At 42.7% G+C, this 19762-nt stretch overlaps 1 protein-coding gene across 1 annotated transcript in view; it reads right to left on the bottom strand.

Annotated features, from left to right (window-relative positions):
* COL4A1 (collagen type IV alpha 1 chain) overlaps positions 1–19762 on the bottom strand; it is a 347504-nt gene that overhangs the window by 79914 nt on the left and 247828 nt on the right. Inside the window, exons 32-34 of the mRNA XM_033949647.1 lie at positions 15631–15798; positions 10518–10607; positions 243–395 (exon numbers count right to left, since the gene is read on the bottom strand). Of these exons, the coding sequence (XP_033805538.1) occupies positions 243–395; positions 10518–10607; positions 15631–15798 (411 nt within the window). The remainder of the gene's footprint in view (positions 1–242; positions 396–10517; positions 10608–15630; positions 15799–19762) is intronic.

Raw genomic sequence — 19762 nt, 5'->3', positions numbered from 1 at the left:
TCCCCCCATAGCGGCACATAACACATAAAATATTTAAGTGCTATAGATGGCATTTACAAAAAATACTGAGCTTGGCACTTAAATATCGATCCATAAGCATTTATTTAATCTGTACGTCCTTGTAGTCTACCTTGAGCCAGAATTCTGGCTAAGCAGAATATAAAAGCTAATTTGATTAAAATTGAACACAGTGACTTTGTCCAGTTTTGTACTTAAATGCTATGCACGATAAGTACTCTTACCTTTATCGCCTATTTCACCCTTCTGACCTTTCATTTTTTCCATGTCTACATCTTTCATTGATCCTGGTGAACCTGGTAGACCCGCTTCACCTTTGTCTCCTTTGTAGCCAGAAGATCCACTTCCACCAGGGAACCCAGGCAAACCTTGCTCACCTATTGTACAAGAATATCATATATTAACACCAATTCAGGACTCAAGAAATGAACAAACATATGGAGACCAGTTAGATATTTTACAGTCAGTTTACAACTGCTGATCCCCTTCCCCTTCTGATCCCTAATACAGTATTTTCTCTCTCCCCTTCTCTTGTTTCACTCCCCTCTTTCCTCAACCCCTCTGTTCCCAGTCCTGTCTCCTTCCCATCTTAAGCTGGGTTTGGTCAGGAAGAGTCACAGAAGCCTTCTGTTTAGTCTGGCAGGCAGTGAGAAAGGCTGAAGAAGCAGGAAGAACTCCTGGTAGATGAAGCTTCCGGTAGATATGGTTAGGCAAATACTGAGAGATTTTCTAAAGAGTTAGACTGCCAGGGAAGGAAATTAGGCAGGTTTTCTGACAAGTTAGGTCATGAAGGACCAAAGCAGACATGCCTTATGATGGTTTGGGAAGGAGAAAGATAGGAGGTCTTCCACCAGGTTGAATCAGATGGGAGGGAGACAGTAGGCATTCAGGCTAGTTAGGGATAAGCAGGGCAGTCTCAAGCTTTCAGGTGAGTCAGGTCAAGACTTCTATAGAGTAGAGTCAAAAAGAGAAAGGTCTTCTGCCTGCTTCCTGAGTTACTATTTCAAGAGTAGCAGGGAGGCAGACAGCACCATGAATGGGAATCGGGTGGGATCTACCAAGTCAGTGGGAGATACTTCCCTGCTTTATTGCCAGTTGGAAGACTTTAGCACCAAGCAAAAAAATAATACTATAATCATCATAGAAAAAGAGACCTGACTATCAAAGACATAACTTCAACCTAGACTAGATGATAATAATTTCCTTCCTTCTTTCCTCCTATATCTAAGATGAAATGGCAATCTGTTTGATTGCAAAAAAAGCAGTAACATAGTAAATGACGGCAGATAAAGACCCAAGTGGGCCATCCAGTTTGTCCAACCATAAAAGCTCCATAAATTAATTTAGTTTAAATCAGTGGTCTCAAACTCGCAGTCCAGGGGCCACATGTGGCCTGCCAGGTTCTATTTGTGGCCCACAATCTGTACTAGTGCTACTCGCTCTTTGTAGCGTCCTCCGGCTTCCCCCCTGGCCTCTTGCTCTTACCTTCAGATAATTACTGCAGTCTGCAGAAAGGATTGCCGGTACTGTAGCAATCTTTGCAGGCTGCCGTTGTCCTCAGCTGCACATTCCTTCTGCCACTGACGTCACAGGAGGTGTGGGACCGCAGCAGAGGGTACGTGCTGTGGAGGCAGTCTCCATCCATTTGCACAGAACATGGCTTGGTTCATTTACAATTTGGCCCTGATGCAGTGGTTATAAACTAAATTCCATGAAACGCTGACCACGTTGGTATTTTTTGGAAACACAAGCGCTGACTGAAGCTAAGTAACCTTTGATTAACACATTAGTGCAATCCGTTGAATAGAAATGAAATTATGATAAATGAAAAGAGCGTTTCAGTAAAGTCTCATGAGGATGAATCAGTGCAAATGAATGAATAGTTATATATAAAAGATGAAAATCTATTAGAAACTGACATTTGAAAATAAGTTGAGATAGTATTATTATAGAATTTTTAGAAAACTAGAAAAAAAGTATGGTAGAACTTTTTAGACTCTTCAGTAAATAAAATGGGCTGAAATAAGTTGTTTAGAATAAGGGGATACTGGAGTATGGCCGACGATTGGAGCAAAGGAGCTGAGCAACTACGCTGGTAACCTTAGTCAGTGAATACGACTACGCGTAGGCTCCACTATATGAATAGTAGTTTGAAGTGAATATATTATGCACTTTTTCATAAAAGTGGGAAGTGTTTGATTTATATTATTTGTGGAATTTCTTCCCACTAGGGAACTCTAGTGTGTAAAATATATATGCTCATGAAGTGAATGCTCAGGTCTCCCTGAACTCTTTAGCAAATGTATGTCATGTCAGAAACTGGGCAAAAACTTCAAAAAAGAAACGTACTGTAAATTTGTTTAGCAGAAAAACCATATTCATACAAAACCAATATCAAAAAACAAAACTTTTATAATTTGAGCTGTTGAGTGATTGAAAAACTTTCTCCTTCCTTGAGACGAAGAGACATTAGAAGATTACTATGGACAGCATCAGCATCTATGAGACAAACATGGTTTTTTTTGTTACCCAGAAGTTTCTGGACCCCTGTTCGTTTACAAAAATTAGACAGTCCTTTTTTTTTTTTTTTCCTTATATTTATTGTTCTATGCTTGTCCACAAACTTCATCTGCCATTTTTAGATCTTGTCCGGCTTTATGAAGTAGTCGTATCACCTAGAAACTAGAAACTGAGCTCCTGTAGCAGGTTCCAAGACATTCTTCAATCAGTATAAGGGTAAATTGCCTTTTGAAGACTGAAGCAACGTTACCCAAAAGTGAATGGAAATTTCTGGAAGGGGTGTGAATGGGACATGGAGTAGCCTAACAGTTAGTGCAGCAGACTAAGATTCTGGGGAACTGGGTTCAGGTTCCACCGAAGCTCCTTGTGACCCTGGGCAAGTCACTCAAACCTCCATTGCCCCAGGTACAAAAACTTAGATTGTGAGCACACACTGCCCATTTTGTAGGTAGTAATGGCTCCTGTGTTATCAGATGGTCCTGACAAGGATCCTAGTTTCAGAGTGTGAACACCTCTCCCAGGGGCCACCGCTCAGTTCCCAAATATCCTAAAGGTCCAACCGCTAGCCGCACGCGCTCCTGTTTTTTTTATTATTTATTATTTATTAGTTCTAAATCTAATAGATGCTGGCACTGTCATCTTGATGTAGAGACACTGGATCATCTGCTGTTCTATTGTCCTTTGATACTTAACTTTTGGAAGTCAATATGGGGACAGCTTAATACCATACTGGAGGCATCAATTCCATTGACAAATGAGGTAGTTATATGTGGAACGTTATTGCATATTAAGCCCCTACATGGACCGCTATAAATGCCGGCTTTTCCTAATTATGACCGGGATAGCCATGCAAATGATTACTCGCAATTGGAATAATTGGGATCGCCTTAGTTTTCCTTTCTGGTGGGAGAGCTTATGCTTAACTTATAAGTATGAGAAAATGAATGCTGACTTGCCGGGGCATAATAAGATATTCAAATTGGTTTGGGGGTCCATTGACGTCTTTTGTAGATTTGTTATAGTTGCCCTTTATCTTTATTTTCCATTGTATTGCACCCACACATTCGGGGGGGGGGGGTATATCTTTTGTTTTGGTATTATTCCTGATGGTAATGATGGATGGGGAAGGGAAGTTTTATCTTTTGTATAGATTCTGATTGTTTATAAGTGCTTATTTGATTATTATTATTTGTATGTAAATTGTATTGCACTTTTTGTTGGCATTAAAAACTAAATAAAGTAAAAAAAAAAAAAAAAAAAAGAAGATTACTATGGCGAAAATAACAGTGGATCAGTCACCTACAAACTTTGGATCCTTTAAACTTGAATACTACTTTTGAAGGGCAACCGTTTTATTGAAATGACAGCACCCTTCTATGAATCTTTTATCCTGAAGTCAAGTTGTTTATAGCTCTTATACCCTGTTATGTATTTAACTTTTTAATGATGTTTTTTTGAATTCTCTCTTTTTAGGGAATGGGTTTTTTTTAAAATAAAATATATATCTATCTTTTTTGTTTTTGGAAGTTTTTGGTTGGTTGGTTTTTTTTTAATAAATCTTTATTCATTTTTAAAACTTTCAATATGAGTAACATAAGATACAATCATTTTATACTTTAACATCACTTAATATACCATCAAATTCTAACTCATATCAAATATCCCCCTCCCTTATACCCAAAAATTGTTCTTAAGCATAAGAAATCCTAAAGTATTCCCCCCCCCCCATCCTGGACATGTATGAACAAAAGGGGGAAAAAAAATAATATTCATTCTTTACAGTATTTTGTTAATGGCTCCCAAACATCCCTAAATTTCTTAAAATGTCCCTGCTGTATGGCTATTGCCCGCTCCATTTTAAAGATTTGGCATAACGCATTCCACCCAAAATTATAATTCAACCGATCCCAATTTTTCATAATTTGCTCTATGGCAACCCCTGTCATGATGAACAAAAGTTTGGAGATTTTACTCTTGGCTCTCATGAAAGTACCAAATAACACAGTGTCATATGATAATGCCACCGGATTTTCCAGTAAATTATTCACTTGGCCCCAAATGGATTTCCAAAAACTAAGTACAATAGAATAGTAAATGATCTAATGTCCCAGCTTCGAGATGACAGTCCCAGCATCTATTAGACTTAGAGCTTCATTAGACTGGGGTCCGAACTGCTCTATGTAACAAAAAACCCAAGTTTGTCTCATAGATGCAAATGCCGTACATCTCATCCTCCAAGCCCAAATTCGTGGCCATTGAGATGCAGTAATTTGATGCTTTATCTCAATGCTTTAAATGTCACGCAGACCAGTCTTTGGTTTCTTATTCAAAAATCCAAATATTAATTTATACCACTGAGCAGCCTGGTGTCCCAGGAAGTCCACCTGAAAACATAAGACCGGCAAAGTTTTTGATGGTATTTACTGTTTCTTCCTTTTTGGTTTATGTCTAAAGAGGATGACGTCATGAAGCCCGCATGCTCAAGGCCTTCTGGCTCTCGTTCTCTCCGAGATCTCGGAGAGAATGAGAGCCAGAAGGCCTTGAGCATGCGCAGATGCTCAAGGCCCAGCCCAGGCAAGAGGTGGATCTTTCTTTTACTCACACCGGCAAGCAATAGATGGTGTAAGGAGCTTGTTTGGGAGGGCAGGCGGGCGGATGCCGCTTCCAGCAAGGGGGTGCGATGAGCGGGAGGGGGGGGGGGGTGATTGAGCAGCGCCGGTAGCCTCGGGGGAGGGGGGGAGGAGAAGGTGGAACGTATCAAGCGAGTTTCCTTTACTTCCTATGGGGAAACTCGCTTTGATATACGAGAAATTTGGTTTACGAGCATGCTTCTGGAACGAATTATGCTCGTAAACCAAGGTTCCACTGTATAAGCTCACATAAATGTTAGCCCTTAGTTTATAAAACTGCCCATATAATGAGATGTCTCATTCATTACTCTATGTGCATTTTAGCATCTCATTATCAGGTGTGTATGGAAAGTGAGGCCTATTTCTATATATAAAATCATAGCACCATCTAGTGGCAAACGAAAAAAAAACAACCTGCTGAACTCAAATTATATTTTCCAAATTTTTCTATTTTAAAGGGGGCATTCATGCACAAGAGTTATTTAAAAAAACATTATGTACATACCCTGGAAACTCTTTTCCTGTAGATAGGTGAGACATTCTAGACAAGTGAGTAGTGTCCCCATGGCTGCGTGCCATCTGCAGAAGGAATCCAGTTCGGATTTTTTTCTGTGCCTCTTCTGTACTTCACTGAGCTCCTTAGCTACACCTACAGTTAGTACCCAAGCACCAAGGGCCACCAAACCAACATGAAGTAGAGACACCCATAATAATCAAGGTCATAACTGAACTGTTCTGTTCAAAAGGAATAACATGAGAATATCAGCTGCAAACATCCAGCAAAAACCTCAAGGGAGCTCAGAAACTACTGCCGAAAAGAGGAACATATATATAGTATACCCCCCAGCTCCCAAGGGCTGACTGACATCCAAGGTACAACTTGGAGACAGTAGTCAGGCACAGGAAGGACAGGGCAGGAGTCTAGAATGTTTCATCTATCTACTGGAAAAGAGCTTAGCAGGGTAAGTACATAATCTCTTTTTCCAGTGCAATAGGTGAGACATTCTAGACAAGTCGGATGTACAAAAGCAGTCCCCAAAAAGCTAGGGTGGGCTTACTACGCTGGCCCTCAAAATTAAGGACCCAAAGGCAGAATCCTGTTTCACTGCCACATCTACTCTAATACTGGATAAACACGTGTAGAGAGGACCACGTTGCAGCTGTGCAAATCTCCTCAGGGGAGACACCTCTAGCTTTGGCCCATAAAGAAGCTACACATCTAAAAGAATGCACCTTGATGGAAACAGGAGACTGTTTCCCATAAAGAATGTACGCTGACGAAAGAGCCTCACAGATCCATCTGGAAATCATGGCCTTAGAAGAGGGAGCACCCCACTTGACAGAAAGAGTCAAAACAAACAAATGGGCAGAAAAATGAAACTCAATTGTGACTTCCAGATAGCAAAGAAGCCTCTGTGCATATCTAGGTTCCTCAAAACACGATCCTGTGTCTTTGAACCAGTAGACTGCAAAACAGGGAAATGGACTCCCTAATTAACATGGCAAGCCGAAACCATCTTCAGTAGACAGGAAGGAACCGTGCACAAGGAAATCCCCATCTCTGAGATCCAGAGGAATGGTTCATTGCAAGAAAGAGCCTAAAGTCCAGAGATACGCCTCGCAGATGGAACAGCAACCAGAAAGACCATCTTGGGTAGCAGGTCCAAGAGAGAAGCATCCTGAAGAGGCTCAAAAGGAGTCTAGGATGGAGTTGGTCCAATGGTAGTAGGTTATCATATGTTGTCGTTTTTCACAAACTGGACAGAACCAGGTTGAGGTCCCACGAAGGGAATGTCAGATTAATGGGGGGCTTGAATGCAAAGAGCCTCTTTCAGAAATCTGGTAACATTATGGTGAGACACCAAAGATGAAGGATGACCTCAGGATCGAAAACAATAAAGGCCAGCCACATGGACCTGAAGGGATGCTGCAGTGAGGCCTTGATCAAGACCAGCCTTAAGGAAAGCCAGTACACTTCTCTCTCCTTATTCGCTGTGATAGGGGATTAACAGAACTGCAAATACAGAAAAACTGCAAATAACTTTAATTTGTTATTTGCTGTTTTCTATTAAAAACCATTGTGAATATGGTGAAACCGCGAATAACATGATGAGAGACCTGGCCTGTTCCTGAAGGAGTGGCAAAACATGGTGAAGAAAGTGCTGGGAATAAGTGATTTTCTCTGTAAATGCATGGAATCAGTGATTTCTCTATGCAAGCTGATGTAATTTGGGGGGAGGAGCCAGCAATCTAAAAACCGTGAATAATTGAAACTGCGAATGCTGAAACCATGAATACAGAGGGAGAAGTGTACCACCAAATGTGGAGTGGAATACAGCTCTGCTTGGCTCTGAGCGTACCAATGCTGTAAAGTCTTCCATGCCGTAGCATAAGCAAATACAGCAGTTAACTTTTTAGGCATGAGAAGAGTGCCAAGGATCACATCAGAAGTTGCATTCTTAAGAGCCATGCCGTAAGAGCAAAGTGGCCCAGATCATCCACGCAGAACGGACCCTGCATAAGTAAGCCTGGATGGTCTGCGATCTGCCAAATGACTTGGCCTATCATGGACCAGGGAGGAAAGACACACAGGAGGATTCCCTGAGGCCACGGCTGCACCAAAGCATCAAAATCCTCACTTCCGAGCTCAGACCTTTGACTGAAGAATCAATCTGCTCTCGTGTGCTTTGCCTTGAACCATGAAGGGCTGAAGTTAGTACCCAAAGTGGTGAACTGGATTAGAAACTGGTTGTCGGAGAGATGCCAGAGGTTGGTGGTTAATGGAAGTCGCTCGGAGGAAGGAAAGGTGAATAGTGGAGTCCCTCAGGGTTCGGTGCTGGGGCCGATCCTGTTTACTGTGGATGGGCAGACTAGATGGGCCATTTGGCCTTTATCTGCCGTCATGTTTCTATGATGTTTGTGAGTGACATTGCTGAAGGGATAGAAGGAAAGGTTTGCCTTTTTGCAGATGATACCAAGATTTGTAACTGAGTAGACACCGAGGAGGGAGTAGAAAACATGAAAAATGATCTGCAAAAGTTAGAGGAATGGCCTAGCAACTAATATTCAATGCAAAGAAATGCAGAATAATGCATTTGGGGATTAATAATCGGAAGGAACCATATGTGCTGGGAGGTGAGAGGCTGATATGCAAGGATGGGGAGAGGGACCTTGGGGTGATAGTGTCTGAAGATCTAAAGGCAAAAAAACAGTATGACAAGGCGGTGGCTGCTGCCAGAAGGATGCTGGGCTATACAAAGGGAAGCGCAAGCAGTAGAAGAAAGAAGGTGTTGATGCCCCTGTACAGGTCATTGGTGAGTCCCCACTTGGAATATTGTGTTCAGTTTTGGAGACCGTATCTGGCGAAGGATATAAGAAGACTCGAAGTGGTCCAGAGGAGGGCGACGAAAATGATAAGAGGTTTGCACCAAAAGACATATGAGGAGAGAGTGGAAGCCCTGAATATGTATAACTTAAAGGAAAGGACGGACAGGGGAGATATGATTCAGACGATCAAGTACTTGAAAGATATTAACGTAGAACAAAATCTTTTCCAGTGAAAGGAAAATGGTATAACCAGAGGGCATAATTTGAGGTTGAGGGGTGGTAAACTCAAGAGCAATGTAAGGAAATTCTCCTTTACAAAGAGGGTGACTGATGCCTGGAATGCGCTCCCGAGAGAAGTGGTGGAGGAAAACAGTGACAGAGTTCAAAAAAGCGTAGGATGAACACAGAGGACCTAGAATCAGAAAATAATAGTAAATATTGAAAAACTAAGGCTAGTACTGGGCAAACTTGCACGGTCTGTGTCTGTTTATGGCCGTTTGGTTGAGGATGGGTTGGGGAGGACTTCAATGGCTGGGATGGTGTAGATAGGCTGGAGTGAACTTTGACAGAGACTTCAGTAGTTGAAACCTAAGCACAGTACCGGGCACAGCTTTGAATTCTTGCCTAGAAATAACTAAGAAGAAAAAAAAAAAAAAAAAATTAAATTGAATCAGGTTGGGCAGACTGGATGGACCATTCAGGTCTTTATCTACCATGTTACTATGTTTCTAGGTTGAAGCGGGACCGACTCCCAGTGCTGCAGAATGGCTCGGAACACCGCCGGGGCCAGCTCCCACTCGCCCTGATCCAAGGGCTGTCTGCTGAGGAAGTCACCCTGAACAATGTCAACTCCTGCCACATGCACTGATGAGGGCATATAAAATATAAAATGTAACCTTATGATTTGCATAGAAATGCATCGCTCAATGGTGAGACCTCACCTTGACTATTGCATTTAGTACTGGTCTCCTTATCTCAAAAAAAGATATAGTGCACTAGAAAAAGTTCAAAGAAGAGCGACCAAGATGTTAAAGGGGTTGGAACTCCTCTCATATGAGGAAAGACTAAAGCGGTTAGGGCTCTTCAGCTTGAAAAAGAGACGTCTGAGGAGCGATATGATTGAAGTCTACAAAATCCTGAGTGGTGCAGAACGCATACAAGTGGACCAGAGGTCACTGATGAGGGCATATAAAATATAAAATGTAACCTTATGATTTGCATAGAAATGCAAATTACCGTGTTTCCCCGAAAATAAGACAGTGTCTTATATTCATTTGAGGCCCAAAAAAGGCACTAGGTCTTATTTTTAGTAGTGCTTATTTTTTTCATGTACATGATCATCTTTCCCTTCCTCTCCTTCACCTCAATACTTCCTCTTTGCTTTCCCCCATATGTGCAACATCTTTCCTCCCCTCTCACCCATCCCTTTGTGTCTTCCCTCAGCAGCATCTTTCTATCCCTCCATCCCTCCCATCCCCCTGTGCAGCAGAACCCTTTGCCCAGCTTCCATCCTTCCCTCCCTCCCATCCTTCGTGCAGAACCATTGAGCACCCACCACTGCCCCCCGCCGCGCAGCTGAACCACCAATGACCCTCCATCCTTCCCTCCCAATCGATCCCCACCGACCGTGACCATAAATACCATGCTGCAGAGAAGCGTTGGGCTAGCAGCACTCAGAGGATGCTTTGTGGCTTTCTCGCTGGGGCCGTCTGTGTACTGATGATGTCATCAGTATACAGAAGGCCCCAGCGAGAAGGCCACAAAGCAGCCTGTGAGTGCTGCTAGCCTGACGCTCCTCTACAGCAAGGTATTTATGGTCACGGTCGGTGGGGATCGGTTGGGAGGGAAGGATGGAGAGTCAGCAGGGATTCGGCTGCGCGGCAGGGGGAACAGCAGCTGCCTACGACTAAGGCTTATTTTCGGTGGTAGGGCTTATATTAAGACCTACCTCAAAAATCATGCTAGGGCTTATTTTCGGGGTAGGTCTTATTTTCGGCGAAACACAGTATTGGTCAATCTTACCTTTTTCCCCTGGATTTCCAGGAGTTCCTATGGGTCCAGTGGGACCTGGCTCCCCAGGGGTTCCAATAACTCCCATTTCTCCTTTTGTTCCTAAAAAACACAACACACACAGAAAACAAAATCTTTAAGCGCATATACATAGGAATCTATTTTGTGTTTTTTAACCTACTACCTCCCTAGGCAGGTTTCTTATTAGTTAGAGTGATCTAGGAACAAGGAACACTTGCCAGTTGTCCTGTGGATGTACAACAGGGAAGGTCTTTGTGAGGTTCTTGAATTGTGCCCTATTAAGCAAATTTAGGCATAAGAAAAGCATGTACGCCTACTGTTGTTGCTTATTCCAAAGCACTATTTCACTTAACACAGTTCATCTATATTTCTTGAACACTAGTCTTGTGAAAATGCTTCATTTTCTTCTCTCCAGCTCCCCATCCAGCTACTCATGAGCAGCTTAAAACATGCTTCAAAAGCATGCAGTGTGTGTGCTGCATTATATTAGCTGGGCTAAGCTGGCAACAGCATGACTTATATAATCTTTTTAGGATTTAAATACAGTAGACTCTCTGTTATTCTGTTACTCAAGCAACCAGAACTCTCAAGCAACCAGAAAAAAAAAATCAAAGAAATACTGTAATACTTCAAGTAAAACTGAAAATAAAATCAATTTCTGGCGGAAATTTAAGCGTAAACTTGGCATGCCACACCTGAGTATGCCCATGCTTTGCCTACCACATGTCTGGTACTTTGTCTGGAACAGTTTGTAGTATAGCATAGTATTAGTTAGGCCAGACATGGGCAACTCCGGTCTTCCAGGGCCAGAATCCAATCGGGTTTTCAGGATTTCCCCAATGAATATGCATGAGATCTATTTGCATGCACTGCTTTCAATGCATATTCATTGGGGAAATCCTGAAAACCCGACTGGATTCCGGCACTCGAGGACCGGAGTTGCCCATGTCTGAGTTAGGCCTATTTTTAATAGTAACTCTCAAGCAATCAGAGCATTCTGGAAAATTGCATGCTGTATTAAATACTGAAGATGTGTGCCGAACAGGATTTATACTTGGTTTTAGTTGGTGTTAAGTTCTCATGCCCAAAGCTGGGTGTGGAATTCGGAGCCAACACTGTTCTATAAAGAGCATTTATCCCGGAGTGGCCTTTATACGGGATGTGCCCAGCGTGACCACAGCAATTAGGGCCAGATTCTATACATGGCACCTAAATCAGCGGGTGCCTTGAAAAAAAATGTGCTGGCCGTGTGTCAATCAAGCTTAGGCGTCATTTGCAGAATGGTGCCTTACAGAGCCTATCGCAAACCTTGGAGACAGACACCATTAGGCGTCATTCTGAAAAGAACCTAGGCGGCCACAATGTGGGCCAAGGTTTTACTGACCTATACTGCAGGCATCTATGTTCTTTTCAGAATGACGCTAATGGCTTCTGTCTCTCTCTTCCATTTAGGTTTTAGGCACCGCTAGGCATCTTGCAATAGGCGCCCACCTTTTATAGAATCAGGTGCCTATCAGTCAATTAATTTTTTTTTTCCAATTATGAGCTTGTTAAAGCTCATTTAGGTAATTCACGTAGGCAGCGATTTAGGCACCTAGCAGCGCATGACAGGGCTGTCCTTTATAGGATCTGGGCCTTAATGCATGGAGATGCGCAATAATACACACGTACAACCTGGTCAGTATTAATGCTGCTGCCCTTAGTATCTCATATTGAGAAAGTGTTAACTGGGATGGGACGGGGGAGGGATGGGAGGTAAATAAGGTTGGAAAAGTTCTGGTGGGGGGAGGGGAGAATATTAATAAGCATGAATATTTGAAAAATTTTAAGCGATGTCTGTATCGTAAAATGAATAATTTACTCTGTATTTCACTTATTGTATATGTTTTAAAAATGAATAAAGAATATTAAAAAAAGAGAAAGTGTTAATAGAGGTTAGCATGTGTTAATGACCGTGCACTAACTGCATTATGCAGTCCGTGCCCATTTTCTACCCGTGATCTGTCTGGCCCCTAACACAATAAGCACTCAAAACGCAAATTAGCATGTGCAAACCATCATGTCACTGTGGTAGCTGTTAGCGCACTTCTGCATTAATAATTATTTTTGTATACCGCAATACCACAAGCAGTTCAGAGCGGTTTACAGAGGAAGAGACTGTACATATACAGTGATGTTACAGAAAATATTGTCAAGCACATTAGTAACAAATTTCAATTACATTGGTAAGCCGAGAGAGGTTAGGTATAACCGGAAATATGTCAGAGATATAACAAGTATTTTAGTGATATAACAAGATAGGAAGGAGTCAGAGAAATTTATCAAAGGGATAGGTTTTAATTAATTCCCTGAAAGACTGGTAGGAGGGTGCACTTGAAATGAGGGTGGTTAGACATTTATTCCATTTGCCAGCTTGGAATGAGAGTGTTCTATCAAGGAATCTTTTGTAGACACAGACAGTTAACATGCTCTAATCCACATGTTAACATCTTAAGGGGCCCTTTTACAAAGCTGCAATGAGCACTAATGCATGCTTACCACAGCACAAAAAAAAGGCATACCATGGGGAATGCTGACCCTCACAAGGGCACTCTAAGGCCACTTTTTACTGCTGTTTAGTAAAAGAGCCCCTGACTCTCATTCTATAAATGGCACCTTAAGTGCCAAGTTTCCAAGTTTATTAAGTATTTGATTAATCGCTTATTCCACATTCTAAGCGATGTACAACATATTAAAATATTAAAGTATTAAATTACAGTAGTTCAAGGGAAACAGACAATATGAATATAACCTAAATACCTGGGAAAAATAAAATATGGGTGTCTACATTAAGTGGCAAAGCTGTTTAAAAAGGATTTAAAAATAGTTTAAAAACAAAAATGTAGTTGCCTACAAAACTGGCACCTACATCGCGTTTACAGAGGCGCCATAGAACACCTAAGGCTGAAGTAGGCGTGGCTAATGCCAGAAGCAACCTTAGGCATCTCCGTATGTACGATTCACATCAAACACAGGCGCCAGAAATGGAGACTTCGAAAACTCTGGCCTACATTTCCGGTGCCTATGTCTGAGGTAGCTACGATTCTACAAATGGTGCCATTGCGTGATTGGCACACGACCGGTGGTCGTTTAGGCAGCCGCTGATACCTGCGCCATTTGTAGAATCCGGCCCTCAAAGACCTCCTGTGGAACACAGCTTTAGAAAGGTACATTAGTAACGTATTTTACACTATAATAGATAGGAGGCATTTTCATATGAAATATATTGTATGAAATATAAGGTTTTGGTTTTGTCTTCCACAGCTTTTTATTCAGAACTGCCTCTTTATTTGTCTAGATTATTGATTCCCTATTATTCAAGCAGAATCCCAAAAATGATTAGTAATTCTCTCATTGGCCCCAACTAGATTAGATTTTATAAAAGAATCAGCATTTTTATATTTAACCACAAGTTTGTAGAATTTCCTAGCCAAAAGTATAAGAACTGACAGACTACTTAAAGAAAATATTTAAAAACTCATTTATTTCAGTTGGCATTTTCAGACTCCTGATCAGGCTCTGACACCTCAGGAGTGGGTTGTATATGGTGATTTAGGACCAAATTCTATATAGGGCACCAAAATAAATAAGCACTAAGCACTATTCTATAAACGGCGCTTTGAGTTGGATGCCAATCATAGAAGAGTACCTAGCACTGGGATCTGTGTCTAACTTTTAGGCATAGAACTGAAGTCCGGTATAAATCCCTGTGCCTAAATTAGGCACGGATCTGGCGTATTCTGCAACACTGCATGCAGATCCCTGGAATTCCTATGAGTGCCCATGGTCATGCTCTCCTTTTGGATCCACACGCAAGAATTTACACATGCATTTTTATAAAATAGTGCAAAGCAAGATGTGTGTGGATATTCTAATTATTGTCGATTAGTGCTGATAATTGATTAATAGCGCCCAATTAAAGGCCCTAATCGTTTTTTTACTCAAATTACGCATACAAATTGGGTACGCACCCAAATGTACATGCACAATTTGTGTGCCATATGTAGAATCCAGGGTTTATATTCAAGAATTGTTTTATGCACTGTATTAGAAACATCTGTTTTTAGAAATTAGTGTAGTAATAATTGGAGCATTATCGTAAATTGCTTTAGACAGGCATTTGCCTAGAGCAGTGTTCTTCAAAGCAAGGTCTGGGGGGGGGGGGCAAATGGAGGCCCCCATAGATCACTGTGGCAGCCCTCATTGTCTTTCTAGTTGATTTTTCTGCTACTCTGCCTCTCCATCCAGTGGCATAGTAAGGGGGAGCAGCAGGGGAAAGAACACCCCAGGTGTCATCTTCAAAAGGGGCACCAGTGCCTCTCCTCCTCTCTGCTACCCCCCCCCCCTTCCACATACCTCTTTAAATGTTCACAAGCCTAGGACGTGACATCAGAAAGGAGCTGACACTGACTGCTCTTGCTGGCGAACATTTCAAGAGGTACATGGGAGCGGGGAGGGGCGCTCAAGTGGCAGGGAAGAGTACCTGTGGAGTACCTAAGTAGTTGTGGAGTACCTAAGTAGCGGGGAAAAGTGGGGCGGTGCGAGGGGGGACGCATGGCATGATGATGCCGGGCACTATCCCTCTGGGTGCCAACCTCCCTCATTACACTGCTGTCTTCACTCATACTTTGGACAGAAAGAGAAAAGTGGATGGCGGTGTGGGGGGAGGGGAAGAGCTGCATGCTTGAAAGACAAGGCATTTCTCACTAGACAAAAGAAAGTGCATTTGGAAATGCTCACAACTTTGAAGGTGGACTGGTAGGGATGAATGTTTTTGACACACAATAGATAACAGTGGCGTGGCCCCACATGGGAAGATATTTAGCGGCTCTCCTTTAGCTGATTAGAATCCAAGATATACCCAGCTTAAAAATGAATGAAGACCACTGGCCTAGAGGGTTGGTATATCAAATACCATACATGCATAGATAAATAATGTAAATAAAGAGTATGCAGCCAGATCAAAAATCATAGGTCCTACCTTTTTGTTGGCGTCATCCATTATCTAAGAGTGTCAAAATCTCATTGGTACTCCCAAACATTGATTTCCCATAAGAATTCCTACCTTGAAAACCTGAAAGACCTTCTTTTCCTGGTTGCCCCGGTGGCCCAGGCAAGCCTGGCAGTCCTGTATTTCCACTTAAGCCATGGGTACCCTTCTCTCCTTTTGGTCCTGACATGTCTAATCCTGGGATACCTGGGTAACCTTTTTCTCCTTTGGGTCCTGTAAGTCCTAAATAAGTCAAATACAAACAATTGTAATATATTTGCCATGTTATTTATTTATATTATGTCTAAAAACTAGGCAATTACAATAAAACATTCTTTAAAAAAATTACCAAGCATACCTAACAAATAACCTATAGCACAATAAACAAAAAGAGAGTGCTAAAAAAGCTAGCATCACTTTACTTACGAGTTCACTGTATATCAAACCAGAGGGTATGCCACAAAAAAATAAGTTTATTTTTTATTGTCTTTGCTTTATGTTATTTGTTATATATATATATATATATATTGTGACCAGTAAGGCTCTGTGCCTGCCTTAGTCCCCTTTACGAACCCTAAGAAAGGCAGGGTTAGGGTTAAAAACACCACTCAAAAGCCTAGTATACACTAACCTGCTAGACCAGCTGACTATTGTGAGGAAGCCCTGTTTGAGACTGAACCTTTCCCAGATTATCTCAGTGAGGAAGAAATGGAGACCCCAGCAGCAAAATGATAGTGTGCACTCCCAGAAACACAAAATTTAAGCAAGGCACTGTTTGCAGTAGTGCTGCCCGATTCAGGGAAAAAAAATTCGATTTGGTTCGATTCAGCTTATTCAATCGATTTTTTGATTCAATTCGATTTTCCTGCTCAATTGGGTGTTTTTTTCAAACATCTTGGTGGGTTTATTTTATAGCCTCTTCACTCCATTTGCCTTCTCCTAACCACACTGGCGCTGTGATGTAAACAAAATAAAGAAACAAAAAGGACTTTTCCTCTCTCTGTTAAATCCTAGCTCACGTTTACGTTCTAACACCAGCTGTGGCAGGATACACTTTTCTTTTTTTTTTTTTTTAATCTTTATTCATTTTCAAACATACAATAAGTATATCAATATGCTAAAACAAATTAATCATAAATATATCACTTAATAATCATCAATAGTACAATAATATGGGGTTCATAATAATAATTTAAAAAAAAACGTCTAAAAAGTGTCCTAAATGGCTACTTGGATGATCAAAAAGCCTGATCATCCAAGTACCCATAACCAAAGCTGGTTTTAGACGTATCTAAAACTAGCTTAGGCCTTTCCCCTGCCACTAAACGCACAGAGATAAAAGAGGCGTTTTTAGAGGCGGGGAAAGGGCGGGAGGTGGGCCAACCTACACCTAGACGTGCAGCAGGTATAATCAAAACCTTAGGCAGGTTGCCTAGTCGGCACTTATACATTTTTTACTTAGACGAAGTCAAAACAGGTCTAAATGCCGAAAAAGGGGCCGCTGAGCTAATGGCGGCTGGCGCGATCAGTTCAGCAGCCCGGCAACCTACTCACCCACCCACCGCAACCATCGTGGCAGGAGAGATGCCTTATCTCCTCTATCGCGATGTGATCACCCCCCTACCCAAATTGCCACGACCCACGGCAGGAGAGATGCCCAATCTCTTCTGCCGCGGGTTGTGGCAGTTCGGGTAGAGGAGTGATCGCATCGCGGCAGGGTAGATGGTCAATCTCTCCTGCCACGATACATCACCCCCCCCCAACAATATTGGGGCAAGAGGGAGTCCAAGCCCTCTTGCCCCGCGGCACCCCGACTGCCCGACTACGTTCGGGGCAAGAGGGAGCCCAAGCCCTCTTGCCCCGCCGACTCCCCGTGGCACCCGCGGCACCCCCCGATTATGTTCGGGGCAAGAGGGAGCCCAAGCCCTCTTGCCCTGGCGATCGTCGGCACCCCCCATTACGTTTGGGCCAGGAGGGAGCCCAAGCCCTCCTGGCCTCTCACCCCCCACCCCCTACAATATCGGGCAGGAGGGAGCCCAACCCCTCCTGTCCAAGTGGACCCCCTACCCCCACCCCCAATACAATATGGGCAGGAGGGATCCCAGGCCCTTCTGCCCTCGACACAACCCCCCCCAACGATCGCCCCCCCGAACCCCTGATCGCCCCCCCCACTGACCCGTGACTCCAGCCGACCCCACGACCCCCCCACCCCCATACCTGTAAAATGTTGGCCGGACAGACGGATGCCAAACCCGTCCGTCCGGCAGGCCGCCCAAAGGAGGGGCCTAAGACTCCCGGGCCTATTCTGGTTGGCCCAGGCGCCTTATGCCCCACCTGTGGGTGGGGTTTCAGACGCCTGGGCCAATCCGGCCCCATTCTGCAGCCGGGGGGTCGCAGGTCAGTGGGGGGGGCTGATCGAGGGTTCGGGGGCCTGTAGAAAGTCCATTATAGTTCTACATCCTCCTCTCCAATCCCAGAGAACTCACTCATGCTCCATACCATAGAAACCATTCAGAGGCTGCTCTGTCATGGCCAACGTCCTTAATTCGTTCACATTCAGGTATTTCTGATACCATTTTCTATTGATTTAAATATTGGTTCGGCCTGAAAGTCATGCACTGGGACTTTTTATTATTATTATTTCTTTTCCATGCAAACATACCTAGCTCATACAGCCTGCTGAGGTGGTGAGATTGCAGCTCAGGGCTGGTATTCCCGTACGATTCACAGCAACACAGTCTCTTCACTTCCGAAGAATGTCTGAGATCCGGTCACCGAAACACTTGCCGAGCACGTAGGACTGCTGGCCCAGCTTGTAGTCGACTTTGCCGGGCAGGAGCAGACCGTAGTACGGGCGTCCCTCTTTGACCCCACCACTTGCAAGATCACCTCCGACTGTTCCTCTTTCAACTTCTTAATCACCAAATGGAGCCCGAGATTCGCCCTGACGATCTTCGCCGCTTTGCCCATGAAGCAGTGGCCGACGCCATGTGCAGGGCTCCTATAGAGTCATCGGATAAGCATAGTTCACTTGGTCCTGAACATGCGGGATGAGAGAACACTTTCCCAGCTTCAAAACGCGCATGACGTCCGCAAATAGTGAAGGATTCGGGGGCTGATTCCAGGCGATCGCCACACAATCAACACAACCATGGCAAAAGAGAATCTAATTCAGCTACTGTTGGGTGAGGATCGCTGCCATATTTCTTCCTCCCAACCCGGAATCGGAAGAATCGATGCCCAGAACAGGGGCAAGGGGCATGGACGATACAGTTTGAGCGGATCAGCAAAAACAGAGCACTGCTCACCTCTCATCCGTCATACCATCTCTTCTTATGCAGGTTCTCTATTAGAACAATTTTCCGAGCCTTCTCTATTCCTCCTCCCTCTCTCCTCTTCAGACGGAGGCCCACAACAAACTCCATCATGATGAGCATCACTCTCCAGAGCAAAGAAGTGTAGTGGAGTCTTCAGGACCAGAAGATCTTATGATTCCACCCATAGATTCCTCCGATATCAGCACATTCCTGAACACCTCAATTACATCAGCAGGTATTTCTATTCTAACTTAGAATTTTATCCTGTTTTAAAATGCTTCTAATTCCAAACAGATCCAAATCAGTTGAAAGTCAGTTGTAACGGCTATCTTTGATGTTAAAATAAATATTAATATATATAATCATTTATTTATATAGTTCTGAATTTCTAATATTTTTCAAATTTAGATTTTTATTCTTACCATTGTTTTAATTCTCAGTTCATGGGTATTTCTTGAGAAGATATGAACTCTTTAATATTTTTCCCCTCACTTTCTTCTTTTAGTCCTATAATTCTCAAATTTTGTTTCCTAGAACGATTTTCAAGATCTATCATCTTCTTCTGCATTACTTTTAACATTTCATGATCTTCTTTATTTTCATGTTGTATTTGCTCTATTTTTTCTACTCTTTTTTTCCATGTTGTCAATTCTGTTGGTAATTATATCCAGTTTTCTATTCATATTATTCATTTCTCTTCTCATCTCTATCAGAATTAAATTTATGTTTTCCAATTTGTCCAAAACATCTATAACATCCAATGCATCTATAGATGATGAACTTCCCCCTGAAGTCTGTGGATCTTCCTTTAGTCTTTTATATTTTCCTGAAGATTTTGCTAAGATTTCCTGTATCTTCTGTTTAGTAGATGCCATCTTTGAAGGTTTTTT

Source organism: Geotrypetes seraphini, chromosome 6 (genome assembly GCF_902459505.1).
Source record: "Geotrypetes seraphini chromosome 6, aGeoSer1.1, whole genome shotgun sequence".
Lineage (NCBI taxonomy): Eukaryota > Metazoa > Chordata > Amphibia > Gymnophiona > Dermophiidae > Geotrypetes > Geotrypetes seraphini.
This window is presented reverse-complemented; position numbering and strand designations above follow the sequence as displayed.